The sequence below is a fragment of the Corvus kubaryi genome, unplaced genomic scaffold, assembly GCF_017639235.1.
Source record: "Corvus kubaryi isolate FWS band 111438036 unplaced genomic scaffold, C.kubaryi_AGA036_p1.0 137, whole genome shotgun sequence".
In the NCBI taxonomy this organism is placed as follows: Eukaryota; Metazoa; Chordata; class Aves; order Passeriformes; family Corvidae; genus Corvus; species Corvus kubaryi.
Window position 1 is genome coordinate 407,280 of NW_024580671.1, and position 18,324 is coordinate 425,603.

The 18,324-nt window shown below is 39.1% G+C and overlaps 1 protein-coding gene across 1 annotated transcript in view; it reads left to right on the forward strand.

Moving 5' to 3' along the window:
• Nucleotides 1-4,342: 4,342 nt before the first annotated feature.
• DCN (decorin) overlaps nt 4,343-18,324 on the forward strand; it is a 38,206-nt gene continuing 24,224 nt past the window's right edge. Inside the window, exons 1-2 of the mRNA XM_042017580.1 lie at nt 4,343-4,543; nt 8,186-8,421. Coding sequence (XP_041873514.1) covers nt 8,214-8,421 — 208 coding nt within the window. The 5' untranslated portion in view covers nt 4,343-4,543; nt 8,186-8,213. The remainder of the gene's footprint in view (nt 4,544-8,185; nt 8,422-18,324) is intronic.

Genomic DNA, 18,324 nt, shown 5'->3' on the forward strand with positions numbered 1-18,324 from the left:
GTGTCAAGTACAGGAACAGATAGACCTTTCCAAAGAAAAAAGACCAAAGTAAAGGATATGATCATGTCAGATACTTCAGCTGAGGAAAATTTGAATTAGTTTCCTAGAGTGACGTGTAGATTCCACAGGCTCCCTTCAGAGGAGAGACATGACCATGAGAGGTACACAGTACACACTCTTGCAGGGTGGGAAAGGGAGAGATGGGAAGACAGACAGTGACAGAAGAGACTGTTCCTCCAAAGAGAGCTCTGTCTTTTGAAGTTTGACTGCATTTTGTTCAAACAGTTGTACAAGAATTGCTTTTCACGGAAGCATAAATAAAATGCTACTGGTAGCACACATCCAAAATCTGATACATTAGCCCTTTTGATGGAAATGTGAAGGAGTTCAGGATGATAATTTCTGAGGTCACAGGGCACTGAAGGAAACTTTCATACTCAGAATATCCAGAAATTACATTTCTTCTCTTTAACTACCTTGTTAGGCTGTGCCTGGGTCAATATTTACCTGGATCAATGTTTACTAAGCTGGGGTGCATATTTACACACATTTTTAGTAAGGGAACTCCACTGCTAACTGTGAAGAACAGTTTACTACACTTAATTGGAAGAAATTACTGTGCCTAGTGTTGTGACTGTAGTACCTAGGGAATGTGGAAGATGAAATGCTAGGAAGCAAGTAAAGCCCAGGTGTGAGATACCGAGGAGGTGAAGAGGATTTCCATGAGGCAGCCAAGCAGGGGATCTGTTTTCATTCCTTCTTGATGGGGATTGGCACTTACCTAGCTGATTTAGGAGGACTTTGAGGGAGACTTGCCTGCCCTTCTTTACCACAGTCACCACAACAATGCTAACCAGTCTTTGATCATCAAAGCTGGGATCTATTAGAAGGCAGCCCAAGAAAATGCCTTCTTTAAACTTAGAACTGAAAACTTAGAATCAGGAAGAATCTGAATCTCTGGGACACCATGTTCCTGCAGAACAGATCCTGTCCTCCTGCTTTTGTTTCATCCTAGTAGCTTTCTGGACTGCAATAAATGCTATCCATTATTTCCCCGACTCCCTAAAAAAAAGCCTTTCTTTCTACTCCCAGGGACGGATTATGTCAGTTCCTCTTAGGAGTCTGCAACCTGTTCTGGCAGCATTGGGTGCCTGCTGAACATGTCTCTCCCAGCTCAGCCCCATGCTCCAGGAGCAATTTCCCCAGGAAATGCCTGCTCCTTACAGGGCAGTGTTCATCTCTTTCCTGCAGAGACTTCCACTGGACCCAGGTAGAGCACTCACCAGCAGGGCAGGATTCCTGCCTTCTTTCCCACCACTGCCCTTTGAAAGGTTCACAAAATAAGCTAAGAGCAAATGAAGCAGATGCTATCCATCAAAATTTAATAAAAATATTGTTATATAAATAACATTAACATGCAGTTGCCTGTGACTTTCTGGGAATCAGTATTTGGAGCAGCATGCAGCCCTAAAAGTTTGTTAAATTGGAGTAATAAAGTCACATAGAAACCAAGACTGTTCTAATAATGATTTTTTTATACTGACTAAGCAATAGTCAAAATAGGTCAGACTGAGAAGGATAGCTGATTGGTGCTAGGCACTGTGTATGGTCAAGGGCCATAAAATGACATAATGACTTAATATTGTTCTTTGGTTGTTTTTTTTAAAGTTGTTTGTCTTCTGAGTGACACAGCAGGGGGCAAAGAGTGGGATTAAAGGAATAGTTGTTTCATAAAGGATCTGCATTCCCATGAAAGCACACAAATACTGTGTGTCCAGAGAAGGTCAGTGAAGGTGGGGAAAGGTTTAGAGAGTAAGTCCTAAGAGGATCAGCTGAGGGAGCTGGGGTTGTTCAACCTGCAGAAAAGGAGGCTCAGGAGTGACCTTATGGCTCTCTACAGCTGCCTGAAAGGAGTTTGTAGCCAGGTGGGGGTCGGTCTCTTCTCCCAGGCAACCAGCAATGGGATAAGAGGAAACAGCCTCAAGCTGCATCAGGGCATGTTCAGGTTGGACATCACGAAGAATTTCTTCATGGGAAGGGCTCTTAAGTGCTGGAACAGGCTGCCCAGGGAGGTGGTGGAGTCACTATCCCTGGAGGTGTTCAAGAAACGACTGAACGTGGCACTTAGGGCCACGGTCTAATTGACAAGGTGGTGATCAGTCAAAGGTTAGTCTCAATGACCCTGGAGGTCTCCTCCAACCTAAATGATTCAGTGATTCCTTGATTCAAAACAATTAATAGAGTATTACCTCAATATTCAATGTCATGTGTCGTCTCCCATTCAGTTGCTCTGTCTTCCACCCTACTCCACTTTCCATTTCAGGAAGGGCTGGACACCTAACACATACCTCTTCTACTTCTGGGTATCAACAGGTAGAATAACTGTTTTTTCATCATTCCTAAAGCTGGTAACATCTTTTCCCCCTCTGAGCTTCTTGGAATGAACTTCATGAAAGAAAATGCAGCCCCCAGTCCACCCAGCAAGCACCCTGTGCTCCAGCTGTTCCCAACTTTACCTTCATATTTTGGTTTGAATCTCCCTAATGCCTAAGACAAAAAGAAGGGGAGATGGCTACTCATCCCCCCTCTGCCTCCAAAGAAATTACTGAGGCATTAAATTACAACACCTTTCAACCCCATAACAGGTATCAGAACAAATGTATTAGAGCTTTGCTGGGAAAGAATATGAATGGGTTTTGTGAAGCAAACTGACAACAAGTTTACCCTGACCTGTTCCTCATCAAAATCTTACTTTGAAATGTTTTTAAACACCAGATGCAGCTGGTGACCAAGGTTCAAATAACTGACATTACTAAGATGCAGCCAAGATTTCAGCAAGCCTCATGGCGACACTTCTGGACAAAGATAAGGCTTTGTTGTAAGCATAAAAGCTTGGAACACCACTAATCATATGCAGAAAAATGTCACAACAAAAACCATTAGCAGTTTTGAATCCAGTGGTGAGGCAGGGAAAAGAAGCTAGCTTGAGGACTAGGGGTGAATAACTGATCCTTAACTTTTAGAGTCAGCTATATAAAGACTCTGTAATGTAAGATGTCTGATTACACCTTTGTTCTACACAGACCAAAACTAACAAAATTATTCTACCATGCTTTCTTCCACCAAAGGAGAACAATTATATGATCTCTTATAAGGGCTCTTCTTGAATTTAAATGAGGAGGACAGCTAAAATTTCAAGAGTCTACTGTGTTTCTAAAAATTCTGACTTCTTTTAAACATCATTTTACAGGCTTTTATTTCAGATTTGCACCTGGTCTTAGCCTAGGGGCATAAATAAAAGGATACAAGTCAAAACACACAGACACAAGCCTTCAGTATTTAGATAGGACAGCTAACAGCACAGTGAAGCTACACATGTTCACAATGTGGTTGGATGACTAAATAAATAGTAATTATTGTATTTGATCTCATTTCAGTTCACCAGACTTAAAATTGTGCAGGAATAAACAAACTGCATTTTAGCTTCCACTGACATTTACATAAAACCAGAAATTGCTAAAATAAAATATAAATCTGAAAAATAAGTCAGATCCATTTTTCCTTCCATGTTTTAAAAAAAATCTCTCTCTTAAAAAAACCCAACAAAAAAAAATAACCCACCAAAAAGAATTTTAAAGCACAAAGAAACCATCGACCAAAAAACCAAACAGTTAAAGCTAATTTCCCCTCTGTTTTGCTGTCCTGGTGAGAAGGCAGTGAAAAAAAAAAAAAGCAAAGTTTATATAAAGCAGCTCTAACCACAAATGTTAGATTCATTTTACTAATGAAAACATGATTTTCATATGTATCAAAACCATGCTGTAGTTTGAAAAAATACATACAAACTCTGTTATTAGACAAGATAATAATATATTAAACTATATACTACTTAGTTTGACATGATTATACCATAAGCAAAGGCAGGTTGATATCTGTTTAAACAGTTTTACTTAAAGCTAACCCTTTTTTTCTGGTCTTAATCTCCACTTTGCCTGACTCAGAGATTAATTTTATATCATTTCCTTGATTTCCAAATACTATAAACAAGAGGAACAGCTAAACATTTTTTTCATTAATGAGTCATAAAACCCCCCATAGTTAAAACCAAGAAAACTTTCCTAAATATATGTTGTAGGGACATAAATAAAATAAGTAAGATGAATTACAGCTAAGAATCTGTTTTATAATGTACAAGTAGTCTGGGATTGTAAACAGATGAAAGAGAAATAAAGCAAATGAAAAAGGAAAAGGAGGAAAAGAAAGCAAAAGAGCTGATAAAGTTTCTGGCTACAATACAGGAGACATATCATTACCATATGATCTAATGTGGGTGTCAGCCTGGATTGTGTTCATTGAGAGAAACCTTATTTTTTAACTGTGCTATGGAATAGAAGCAGGAGGGTTTTCCACCAAGTGACAGTCACTGAGCTGAATTTACCCCCTCCTCCTTTCCACACCTGCAAAGCCTTTTGCCTGGGTTGAATATTTAGTTTAATTACATCTCAGCTTTGAGAGCTCCTGTTGCAAATCCCTGGATTAAAAGGTACGGTTTTTAGCAATTCTCCTGAACTATGCTGCACTAAAAAACTTCGGGCAAGTCTATGGCAAGAACTATTTGAATTTTAGGAGAAGCAAGTTAAAAATCCTACTAAATGTTTAGTAATGTTAAGTTTTCTGTCCAGTACTTTTGTTTCTTGGAAACATGAGAACGCATTCTCAAAGACTGTGCAGATTTCCTACTGTTTATTTGACTATTCTGTCTCTTGTTTTGATTTGTATAAGCACTGCTATAGTTCTTTCTTTTTCTTTGCTGTAAACTTTTACAGCAGTATATTCTCTGCAATCCAGTGTTTAGAATCGGTGATGTAGAGAGTGTAAAAAATGCATGTATGCTTACATTTCTGCTTTATACTGCTCTCTGTGATTTCCTTTTCATGTGTTTCTTCATATATATTTCAGGCACTGATGAATATAATTTCGATTTCAGAGAAAAAAATGCATAGTAGTAAGTTAAATGGGCTCTGTGTATGCCTTTGTAATGTTAGAAAGTGCTATGTTACAGGGTACAAACAAGGGAATCATGTTTAAAGAAGGTTCTTATGAATGAAATAGTAGAAAAGAAAATTCCTGCAGTTGAAACTCCTGTTAAAAGATTTTTATTCTCTTAAAAACTTCCAGCTCCTGTGTTTTCACATCTAGACTTTATTGCACAAAATGGGCATAACATAAAATGGAGGGGATTTTTTTGAAACTGAAAAATATAGTTTAGCTTGTCTTTGTGGACTTTTAAGAGATTTCTGACAGTAGGTGAACTAATAATATAACCTTAATATTAAGGTAAACTGACAAGAAGACCACCAATACAGTGGTGACGTGAACTGATGAAGCATTTTTTCAGTAGTATTTTAAAATGAAATGTGGCCAAGCCTATGGTATAGTTTCCTCTGTTTGTGGAAAAGTCTTCTTTATTGTAAACACATAATTAAAGGACTTCTAAACAGTTATGTCCTGCAGACATAAATATTGTGTCACAGAATGCAGATTTTTTGCCCTCTCTACTCTTTTCTTGTAAGTGAAGTGTAAACATTTCTTGGTAGTCCAGTTTTGTGTATATCTTTTCCTTTGTTTATGTTCAATTACACATGCAAACAATAGGAGCAGATACTCGTCTCTGCAGAATGAATGCGTATATGACTGAAGATATCTATTCCTGTATCTTTATTAATATGTAGCTTGTGTCTGCTATTTTCTTTGCTGTATCCTCAGATTATATACTTGATATCCTCTGTTGTTCTACAGTTTTCCTTTATAGACAGCTCTTTCTGATTTTATTACAGTTTTTACAAAACAGGGACCAAAGGAAAGGCCTGCTACAGGGTTTACCTGAGATAAATGAAATCATCAATATTAATGTGAATAAGAAGCAAAGTGTGAAAACACTTCTAAAGTGCCTTTCTAATTTCTTTTTTGCTTTTCTGAGTGGTAATAATTAAACTCCAGGATAGGATCCTGATTGTGCATTCTTGGGATGGGTGGTACTTCAGCAGTGACCCTGAGAGCGAATAAAGAAGTTTTAAATATTTAAAAACGTTTTAAAATCATATTAACACACAAAAAAAAGGCTGAGGAAGGTCTTTAAAAATTCCTGACTGCCACTGCCATTCAAGGATTAGCGTGCAGCATTCCCAATGTCTATTGTTGTTAATATACATTCTGAAAAATAATTTGTGCTGGGGTAACATTTTATTGATCATTATCACAAGGCAAGTTATTGTGATGAATGGTGATGATTTAACAAACTTTTCTTCTCCTTTCAGATTATTAATAAATTGCATTGTTATTTTACAATGATTTGCACATGATAATTACTATTTCAAAAATTAAACCCTGGTACCAGCTCGCTGCCATGCATTAACAGCACTTGGCTGTGACATCCTGACACCCTGTGCACTCTGCCTGCACTGGTAGGGGTGTTGTTGGCAAGGGGACACAGCCCCAGTGCTGGTGGGGAGCCAGGGCAGGAGGAAGTACAGGAGGATGATCCACATGGGGACACAGCCTTCCCCTGCTACATGCCATGAGTTTACACAACATTGGCTGACAGGACATACTAAAAACTCTCTAGCTGATGTAGGGGTCTGTGATACCCCTCAGTGCACACAGTGAGTAAGATATCTGTTCCAGGAATAGAAGTGCTCTCATGTCCAGCTAAGAAAACAAATATGTCTCCTAAAGAGGCAACATAAACAGTGTTCTACTCCATGTGATTTCACTTTGAAGTCTTTGGGGTATCTGAAGATGTTAGATACGTATTTTTCTGTCAGGTAGATCACAGAAATGTATGCTATGATTTTAAGCCACCAGTATATTTTATAGTATATCCTTATCATCCTCTTGAGAGACAGACCTGAAGGTTTCTTCAGAAGTAATCCCAGCTAGCACTCAGACAAGGCATTTTTAAGATATTGGCCTGAAGAAGGAAGTGGACATTTTTGCTTTCGTTACAAAGAGCAGCATCTGTATTCAGGATTATGCCATCCATTTTAAGAAAAAGTCCTATATAAATTACAAGTTTGCCTTTGTGTCACTTGGCAATTTGAAGGCAGATTTCTTAATTTTATCTTTCTGTGGATTTTTTTAGACCAATTAAAGTTTGTAAAGTATGAACTTCGTTATATAAAATACACAGTAAAAGAAAATTTTCAGACAATTAGCTGGTCTATACAGCCTTTATACAAAACCTGCAAACAATTGTGTAATTTGTCCTTAATGCACAACAAGACAGGTAGCACAACCTACAGTGTGTTGAAATGCATCTAGGCCTAAGTCCTGAGAACATGTATTTAAGCAGCTTTTCTTGTTAATATCTATGACAATACATACTTGTGTAAAGTTGCTCCTGAGCATGAAAGTCTACAGAATGAAGACCTGATCATATTAGAAAGTGTGCACACAACACTGCAAGCATCAAATCAAATTCTTACACAGTGCAAAACAGAGGATTCTCAGGGTGGATGTCAAAATTTGGAAAGAAAACCAAGACTATTCGATATAACAAAACATTGTATTCCGTTTTATTGTGCTGTTTAAACTAGGAAAGAACTATAGTGCATTTAAACAACTAAAGATCTTCCCCTCACTTTCCACCCTACTCTCACTAAATCCTACTCTTTCTCAGTCAGTTTTACTAGGCTATAACTTAAAACACACAGCAAGCTGACACTTAAAAATATTTTTCAAGACATGAAATACTGAATTACAGTAAGTTTGGGAACCTCAGGTTTGTCCCCATGGGTCAAACCCATGGCTATGAAATAAATGCTAATGAAATCAAATAGACTGTTACGCTGGCAGAAAAGAGGCACATGGAAAATGTGGCTTGTTGCTATGACTCTTTTGCATAACAAAGTTGACAGCACTGCCTGTTCCTAATAAATATTACTCTAAATATGCAAACAGATGTGTTTACAGTTGCCTTCAAACTGCTCTGTATAAAAAAAAAAGGCCTATTGACAAGCAGTTACCAGACTCTTATCACATAACTGTCCTATTTTTGCAATTCAGTTTTCTTTTATTGAAAGGAACAGTTATGCAATTGGTGGATGTGCTGGACTTCCTTCAGGAGGAACTGTGCAGCTATGGGAAACTGCTACTTCTGTTGGTAATCCGCTGCTTTGAATCCTAGGTTCTGCTGGGAGTCGATGAACTAAGCCATGAAGAGGCTGGCTCTGCTCTTTGTCCTACTGCTGCCAGCATGCTTGGCCAAGCCATTCCACCAGCAGGGCCTCTTTGACTTTATGCTGGAGGATGAGGGGTCAGCTGACATGGCTCCAACGGATGATCCTGTCATATCTGGATTTGGACCAGTGTGCCCCTTCCGCTGCCAGTGCCATCTCCGTGTGGTGCAGTGCTCTGACCTAGGTAAGCCCCAGAGTATCTTCAGAGGCTCTGTGCTCGCATTCTGGTCACGGGCTGGCAGCTGAGTTGGTGAGGCTGCTATGCTCCATCACTCCATAACTGTCTTTCTTCAAAGAAATATGCTACAGCTGCAGTTAACGAGAATTTACTATACAACGTAGACAGTAAAGCCCTGGCAAGATGGGTGCTTGTTATGATCATGAAGAATGTTTGATTTTTTTTAATGTATAGTTTGAATTTGTGCATTTCATCTGTTCTTTGAAAGACCATAGATTTCTCTTGCAGAGAAAATAACTTTTCAAACTATTCCTTCAGATGAGGGTTAAATAAATTCAATGAGGTCAGATGTGGGGATGGAAACATTTTAAAAGGTTCTAAATTGTGTGGTCCAAGGTCCAACACCTTTAATCATACTGTCTAGTACCTCAACATAGAAGTCATACCAGTTCCACTGGAATACATGAGTATGAAATAACCAACTGAATCATATATCCTGGAACCAGCTCTTTGGAAGAAAGAGCTTGGAAACACTCCAAAATAATGAACACATTATGGAGTTCCTTATTAAATATCTTTCTTAGACACTATATAAGCTGAAACCGTGAGAACCTTTCTCACAAACTTTCCTTACTCCCTCATGTAAGGGAAGGGCTTGTGTGCACAGTCAGAGTAGCAGGATATGAGGCCATGTCTGCCATCACTGTATTTGACTTTTCCATGCAGAATTGTCAAGTAATGAAGCTGACTTCAGTGGGACTGCTCTTGGTTTTAACCAGTATTATTCAGTCTTAGTCAGTGTACAGTGCAGAAAATCAATTAAAATTAGTTTTTCTCACAAGGAAAAAGACAAATAACTTCTCATGATTTTATAGAACTTTTTTTCTTTAAGTCTTCTCTCAGCTCTTTAAATGTATATCTGGGTGTTTCTATTTTCCTATGTTATAATGTTAGCTTTGATAATTACCATAAGTCATGGCACAAATCCACCAATTAGGACCTGTGCCTCATGGTGGTAGGGGTTGTATAATTACAGAAAGGAGGGGGAAACTTTAGCTACACCCCTAGGAACTTCTGTGAATTTATTAAAGTGAGCCACGTAATTATGCAACAGATATGTTTGGCAAAGACCCAGTGAACAATGCAAGCCAAGTTGCACAAATGAGTGTGGGCTAACCTAGCCATGCATTCATAAAGCTTCCACACTACTGTTGCTCTTGAAAGATATTTTCTTTTTTTGCCGTTTAGGTGCCAGAGAGAGCAAACATGGAGTGGGGAGTGGGGAGGAGGTTGCCCCACATGCCATGAAAGTCTTAGGTTTTATTGTTGTTACACTTAGTAATGCCGATGGAATTTAAGTTATTTTGAGAACTTGTTCTCAGTCTGTTTCAGTTCTGCAGAACGTAATGAGCTTTCACCTGGTAAAAAAGTAGAGACATTCACACAGGGACCCTTTACTCCTGTACATGGTCCTGTGGTCATGCACTTCTCCTTCAAACACATGTGGTTTACAAAGGGTTGCACTACATCCACTGCATAAGATACTTCTGGGTTAGTAGAGTCCCATACTGACAAGCAGACTCAGAAATACAGCAGTCAAGGCCCCAGGTCAGTGTTTCCCATTGAATGTCAAGTGGGGTGAAAAGAAAGAACTTTCTTTAAACCCACATGCTGCATATCATGCAATGAAAATACTTTGCTTTTGGAGCATCTGGGCTGATAGCATCTAGCCTTTGGGTACATAGGAAAAGAGATCTCCCTGGGCTCAAAATATGCGGCCCTGAAAAATAAAAAAATAATATGTCCCTGGCAGAGGTCAAGGAAGTAATTATCACTCAGTGACAGCCTTGGCATTAAGTTTCACCCATCCTTGTTGCATACAGCTGTGACAGCCCCTGATGGGACATGGCCCAGCTGGGAGGCTAATGAGGACACAGGGCTGCTGGCTGCCCTGCAAGTGGGGACAGGACAGCTGTGTGTCACCAGCTCACAGGCAAAAGTGCCCGCTACTCTCTTCTGGCCTTGGATTCGCTTCTGTGTGACAGAGTCAGGCAAAGTCATATTTACATCCTGACTTGAGGAAGGGCTGTGGCTGGCCTTCTGTTGCAAACTGTGGAGGTGACCTTGAATGCTCCTGGGTTGTGGGATGAAGGGTGCTCATGTTTCAGGGCTCAGGAGGGCGATTTGCACACAGAAGCCATGAAACCAGCAGTGACAGTTCTGCCTCCTTATTAACCTGCGCTCCTGGACTACCTCTCCCTTCAGCTCTGGGCATTTCCAACCGAACCAAATTAGCTACATCCATCCTCCAAAATTATCAAATTTAGTTATCTAGTCCCATGGGTACTAACTGAAGAAAAAATTCAGGCAAAAACAAGGCTCCTCACAAGGACATATTAAGACCTTACTAAATAAAGTCTCACAAAGGAAAGTTAAAACCTGAATCAGGATCCTTTCTCCTACTCACTCTCTGGCATGGAAGGGCTTTTTACAGCCACCAGCCCATGGGTGTATGAGACATGCCAGAGCAAGGTAGCTGGAGGACCCTAACACAGGCAACATATGGAAAGGTCTCCTCTTCCTCAGCCCTTTCTTTTGTGTCTAAATGGGCATTTGCTATTTGTAGCCTCTTACTTCATAAGGAAAAAAAAACAGCTATCTGACACAGGGTTATGTGAATAAACCACAGGAGAACTATTGGATCCAGAGACCAGAGATCAGGTTTGCCCCTTTTCTCATGAGCACTGGCTGGGAATAACAAAAAAAATAAAATCTGAGTTCAATAAAAACAGTGAAAAAAAATGCCCAGTGGTCCAATTACACTCTTGTCAGCTGAATTTTTGCATTCCTATACTCTTCAACTTCAGTCATATCTTCCTAAGCACACACCTACAAATTAATTTATTTTGCCTCTCAGCCAAGAGCTGAGTTGGCAAGAAGGAGAACGCTGCCTTCTCACATCCTAAAAAAGAATTCTCTCTAAGTTGTGGTTATGGATGGATCAATAGCAGAACCCCATATGCCTATTTCATGAGATGTATTACCTTTGTGAACAGGCTGAAGGATCTCATCAAGAAAGGCCACCATGCTATCTTTATAAAAGTGCTGTCTTTTATGAATCTGCCTCCTGTTGCTAAAAGGGAGCCACAGGTTTACTTTTTGGTCATGTTTCAGTATGAGGCATTGCTACGTTATATCCAGGCTTTCCATAGAAATCACAAACATCTTCCTTATTAGAGCACAGCACAGGTGGGGAGTAGCTGATGTAGCTGGTCAGAGGCCTCTTTTCCTGTTTTAAAATAATACGTACAGGGGAGGTGTGCAGTCAGGTGGCCAGGCAAACACGCCTCATAAAAACCCTAGCAAGGATTAACAGTCCCATTTAAAGTCTCATCCTCCCAAAGGGAGTCCCAAGTAAAGTTCATCCCAGAGTGCCCTGGTAGGCAGGAGGATGCATGTGTGATTACTCATCCCTGCAGCAGATGCAGAATGCTTCACAAGTGCGCTCAGAGGTGGTGGTCAGAGCTTTATTTCACCTTCAGGTAAGTCTGGCAGCCCCTTCTAAATGAGCAGTGTCTCTCTACAGGATGTAATGAGATTGCCCTCCCTGGAGACCTTACAGGACATAGTGGAGGTCTCTCCATCTCTCTTGCTGGGAGTATCAAAGAAGGTTTTGTGGTTACTAAAAGGTGTGCAAGATAGACATGTCAGCAAACAAAGTTCAAGCAGTATTACAGCTAAAATTTGAATTTTTCTCACAGCTCAGAAACTCAGGGTTTCTCCAGCTTGTGTAAAGAAGGATACTTTTGATCTAAGCATGGGTATTTGGAGTGTGAGTTTGAAAAGCACTTTGAGATCAGGAGATGAGAAGGTCACAGATATGTAAAGCACTATCACTGGGATCGGGTAACATTAGATAGTTTATCTGAACACATAGAGTGTCTCAATATATTAACTGATGGCTCTTCAACACCTGAACCATTTATTTGTTGACAAAAGATAATTTATCTCACTGTATGAAATCTTCCAGAAATATCTGAACACCCATTTTCTGATTTTGACTCCATGTCACAACTTCATTTCTCACTATAAAGGCAATTATCTCCTTTACAATATACCTTGATTTGAAACATAACCTTTAAAGCTAAATGTTCAACCCAAAATCTTACAGGTTATTAAACATGCAATAAAAGAAAACATGTATCCTTAAATGGCCAGATATTAACAAATACAATTTTTAAATTAAAAAAGTTTTAGTGAATTTACACTGTCACTGCTGAGCTTTTAGGAAAAGTTATTTTGTGTTTTATGTATTTTTTTTCTTCTAACAATAAGGATAATAATAAAGTCATACTCCTTTTATGTATAATAGAAGCTGACAATCTCATGAAATCCCCTGGCTTCATAGAACTGGATCATTTAACAAAACTATTATCATAGCCATGAAATCTGTGAAAGTATACTGTCACTTATACTGTGAATAGCATCTACAGCATAATACCCTGGCCTTAAAACTGGCATTCTTTAGCCAAACATAACTTAGGCTGTCATCAGGCACAAGCCATTGGGCATTCCACGTGCTGACTGGGTGAATTGGAATACTCTTAACATGCTGGAGGTCAGACTGGAGGATCTATATGAAATATCACAGGCATTATCTGTAATATAGGAGTGATTTTGGGTGATGTTAAGAATCTAAGAGTCATCTGGTTTCCTTTCATGGACATGGGGTGAGTTGGGCTGCCCATGCAGTGGTTCATCCTGTCTAAGGTGGAAAGGATGCATCGCTCCTGGAGAACCAAACTGCCGAGGCAGGGCAATGACCATTCGAGGCTATACAACTTACTTTCAGATTAATGAAGTTATGTGTGTTAAAATTAAGGCAAGGAAAAATAAACCCATGTTGCCAGGGTTTTTTTGTGATAAATTTGGCATGGGTTATTAAATTTTTTACATATATTCTGCTTCAATACAATATTGGGGATGCCCTGGAAGTTAAAAAAACATGAATTAAAGTCCTGTGCTCAGTACATTCTGACAAATTATTAAATCAAAGACCCAATAACTGGAAAACACTCTTGGGAAAATGTCAAGAAAAAAATATTTGCCTGGATGTAGACTACTTTATATTAACAAAAAGCCATTATCTTTAGCCAGTATGGCAGTAAAAGACAGGCCTTCTTGCATCACCACCTGAATTACTGATGTAATTAAGTTTCAGCTGATAAACATGATCCTAGATAAAAATTAATCCACTCTAAGTACATCCTTCCTTATTTACTGCTTACTCCAAGGTAACAGTGACCAGCTTTGTATGTTTTGGGTTTTTGTCTTAATTTTTTAGATTTGTTTGCTTGCTTCAGGCTTGGAAAGGCCATTTATGAAAGCCTAGTGGCAGGAACAGAAATCCAAACTGCCAAGTCTAAGTGATACAAGAAAAAACTGTTTTCTGGTTTGCTCTGTGACAATGGTTCATTTCTAAAACCTCCCAATGCACAAACAAATAGCTAATAGATAGCCAGTAAAATGTGAGTCAATTATAAGTCATTGTAGGTGATTACAATGCTTAAAACATGCTAAATAATCACTCCTTATATGACCTTATGGACTACTAGGTGCAACTGGTATCTGTATTATATTCTTAACACCCTTATAGGGTGTGTTACTTGGTAAGACATATAACCATTTTACAAATACCTGTGTTTTCACAACAAAAAGCCTCTGCTATTTAATTGTGGAAGGTTCCTAGCCAAGGAAGAGATAGAGAGTCCAAAAGCTCCTTCCTAGTGTTCACTGAGAACCCATATCAACAGGGAGGAGATTTAGGAATTTGGGTTCTTTGTGTAGTCACCAATGATAAGAGCAAGAAACTTCTGGTATTAGCACCCAGCTCTTCAGGACAATTCTGTTCACACAGTCCAGTTACCATGGTATTCTGAAGATAGTCTAGTTTTAAGCAGATTTTCAAAACACCAGTCTCAAACCCAGATTGGAGTGTCCCAACCTCATCAAATTTGGACTCAGTGGTCTATATTTTGCTTTAAACGTGTCCTGAATCTTTGATTAAAAGGAAGTGGTCCAAAAGAAGATGTATATTTAGGTTACAGGGGAAAAAAGTACTTTTCTGAATATACTTTAGTCTTTTTCTAAAGTTCAAATCAAAAACTATATTCTTTGAAATACATTGCCATTTTTAAAAATTTATTCATCCTGTTTTCCATGCCTGCCCTGACAAAAAAAAATTTACAAATGCTGAAATTATGTGTGTTTGTCTGTATTGTATTTAATATGCTTACACAGAGCACTGTTGTCCTTTACACTATGAAAGCAAAGTAGATAGATAATCACAGAATCACAGAATATTCTGAGTTGGAAGGGACTCATCAGGATCATCAAAATCCAGCTCCTAGCCCTGCACATGATGGCCCCAAGATTCACACCATGTGCCTGAGAGTGTTGCCAAGTCATTCTTGAACTCTGTCAGGCTTGGTGCTGTGACCACTTCCCTGCTGGGGAGCTGTTCCAGTGCTCAGCCACCCTCTGGGTGAAGAACTTTTTTTGTAATATCCAACCTAAACCTCCCCTGGCACAACTTCAGGCCATTCCCTGAGGTCCTGTCACTGGTCACCACAGAGAAGAGATCAGTGCCTGCCCCTCATCTTCCCTTCCCAAGGAAGCTGGAAATTGCAATGAGGTCTGCCCTCAGTCTCCTCTTCTCCAGCCTGAACAAAAGAATAGAACTTGCTCATTTGCTTCTCTGCAAGGATAGAGGTGGACAAAATAAACACAGACGCACTGGGACCTCAAGACAAAGGACCATGCCTGCATGGGTTTTTTGGGGGGAAAAAAAAAAGATGGGAGTTGTGTCGTATTTTCAGTTTAGGGAGCCAATTATGAGACTCAAACAGTTCTGTATAAATGACCCTGATTTTAGTAAGGTTGCATTTCCTATATAGGCAACTCTACTGCAAACCCCACATGCAGTCAATAGGAAATGAAAAAGGTGAAAAGCAGTATTTAAAGAATTTATGTACTCTCTGCATGCATACTCATATGAAGGGGCATCCAGGAGAGCATCCCATACCATCTTTGTGTTTGTTTCCTGGGACTGACTTGGAATGGTCTTAGTTTTTTACAAAAATCTGTTAAGGAGAGGATGCTTATAGTTTTAATTTCAATAAGGAATGCAGTAATTATATTTAAAAAAATAACAGTGAAAGCAAGAAACGATTTCTTCCCACCTGATGGCAACTTTAGGGACTTAATGGCAAAAAACCCAAATGGACAGGTTATTTATAGAAATGTTGCAGCTTTTAAAACATGCAAAATGTAAATGGGACTACAGTCTGGTCCTGTAATACAACATTAGCACAACAGGAATATGCAATAAGGCATCCCAGAGCCAGCTTCTGCTTGCAACTCCTCTATCACCTAAAACGTGAAAGCCTAGAATGGTTTCAGTTTCTGTGCTGGAGTACATGTTTTCCCTTCTACTGCTGCAGATTGGGCTTCAGAAAAAAAAAAGAGGTTCTCAATGAATTCATATTTAAGGGTGACATGGAAGAAAAGTGTCTGTAGTGGTGCAATAATCAAACTCGTTGCTGAGTATCTCTACCTAAGAGATATAGGAGAAAAGGCAAAGAATTGAATTAAAGTCTTAATGTGTTCAGGATCAGGGGGAAAAAATTGCTTTCTCTTCCTTATTTTTTCACTCTGTGGCAGAGAGTTTACATCTTCTGGGCTGGAGATGGCTGTTACAGTTACAGAAGACTTGGGGAAGCTCTATCACTAAATGGCTGACAAAATAAAAGAAGTTGCAAAGCAAATATGTCTAAAGAGTTACAAGGGTATATGTAACATCTTGTAGTAGAAAGAAGGAACTAGCAGGTCTGCAGACTTCCTGATTCAATAAGAAAATTCTCTTCCAAAATTTGTTTAATTGTTATGCACTATGTCCAGACATGATTACAGCAGCTTCTTCCATTGTTTGCTTGCATGAGAGTAGGCTGACAACAATTCTGCAACATTCGTGAAAAATGGCTGTGTTATGTTTAGAAGTACCTGAAATAACCAGAAACATATCTCTGCCCTCAGGTTATAAACTAGGGCTGTGTAATGACCATGTGGTCAGAACAGGAAGGGGTAAATTTACTTGAAACCAGAGAAGACCTCCCCCAAATGACTCCTTATGACATTATGTTAGAGCTAATTCTGGTAAATCCCAAAGTAAAAGTTGAGGGAACTATCCTCAAATTGTCATCTGTTGCCTGTTGCTAACTTAACCAGCAACACAGGTAAACATCAAATTACATTACTCCAAAGGGTCATTCAAAACATAATTTTTTAGATAATGCTCACTTTTCTGAGTCACTGAAATGCTCTCTTATGACTGAAGAAATAAATGTTTCACCTTAACTGTGTAAGTACTCGTGGATAGTACATCTGCATTGCATCCACTTTGAGTAAAGCCATTGTGCACATGGTGCTGGCAGATTGCATGAATCACATGGGTCAGTTGCTGCTCTCTGATGGGATGTTTTATGTCTGCAACCATGGCAGTGGGAAATGTAAATCTGATGATTCTACGAGTTAACTAGAAAACTCATAATACTTGATTTTTATTTCACTTTATGTCTTAATCCCTGAAGTCTAAAAATTATTTCAGAATATTTTTCTGCCTATCTAAAATGCTAGTGTTCTTGAGAAAGCAAATACCTTTGAGATCACTGTAATTAAAAGTCAGAATTGGAAGTTGCTTGAATTTTAGCTTCAAAAGTATATCATTACTCTTAGGTATTAACTTTTGGAGCCAGGAGACTAACTCTATCTGTACCAAAAATGTGACTAGCAGTGAAAAATAATTCATAACAGCTGTGGCTTGCAATATCCATTATACTTTGAAATATGTGTTCACTACACAGGCTGGGTGGAAGTGGAAAAGAGCAGTTAAAGCAATGCATTCACTTTTATACTTCTGCTAGGGATTTTATAATTATTGGTACTGTCACAATGGAGAACTATGCATTTGATCACAATGCGTGTGCATTCGTTTCTATTTTTCTGTGCTCCTCACTCTGTTCTGGGAAGCAATTTTATAAATGTTTGGGGAAAAAAATAAACGGGTCTACCCTTGTGAGGGGCCACCTCAGCGGGGAATGAAGTTTGTCTTCTTGTTCTTTCCTATGAGAAGGCTCAGACATACACAAAAACAATAATCTGTGATAAAAATAAGTCCAAAATGGATCTTATGAGTCTTGCAGACTGCAGAACAGGAAAAAGGTCTAAATAATGGTTGTGAATCACCTTTAAGAATATATATTTTAAGAGTTTTATGCATTCCATAAGGCTTTTTTGTATCTGTTAGAAAAAGAAAGATTATTGATGATTTCATAGCAAGAGAGGAAAAGGTGGAGAACAAACTTTTAATTTGAAAGTGGGAGAGAGAAGGAGGATATGGATACTTCTCTGTAGAAAAAAACAACTGTTTGTTATTTTATGGATGCAAATAATGAAATTACTCCTATTTGCAAACCCCACACAATAGAGAACAAATTTCCAGTAAATACTGTAGCACATAGCCTGGGAAAGCATCAGTAAACTTTTCTAAGTCAAAGCATTCAGAGCAGTTCCTTGTCATCCTTCCAGAAAGCAGTGTTTGGATCCAGTTATTTTTCCATGACTAAGTATCCTGACCCTGTAAACTTGCCTTTCGCCTCATTTGCCCCAGAGTCCACTCAGGGCATTGCTAAGGTCATTCCCCCTGGGGAGGATGGCTGCCCATCAGTGGGATGCAGCAGAGCTGGGCTTGGAGCAAAGAGAGCACATGGCAGTGTGCAGAGGCAGCCCTGGCAGCTGCTGGAGAGGCTGCCTCCACTGGGAGTGTGGCCACTGATGATCACGGCTGGGAAT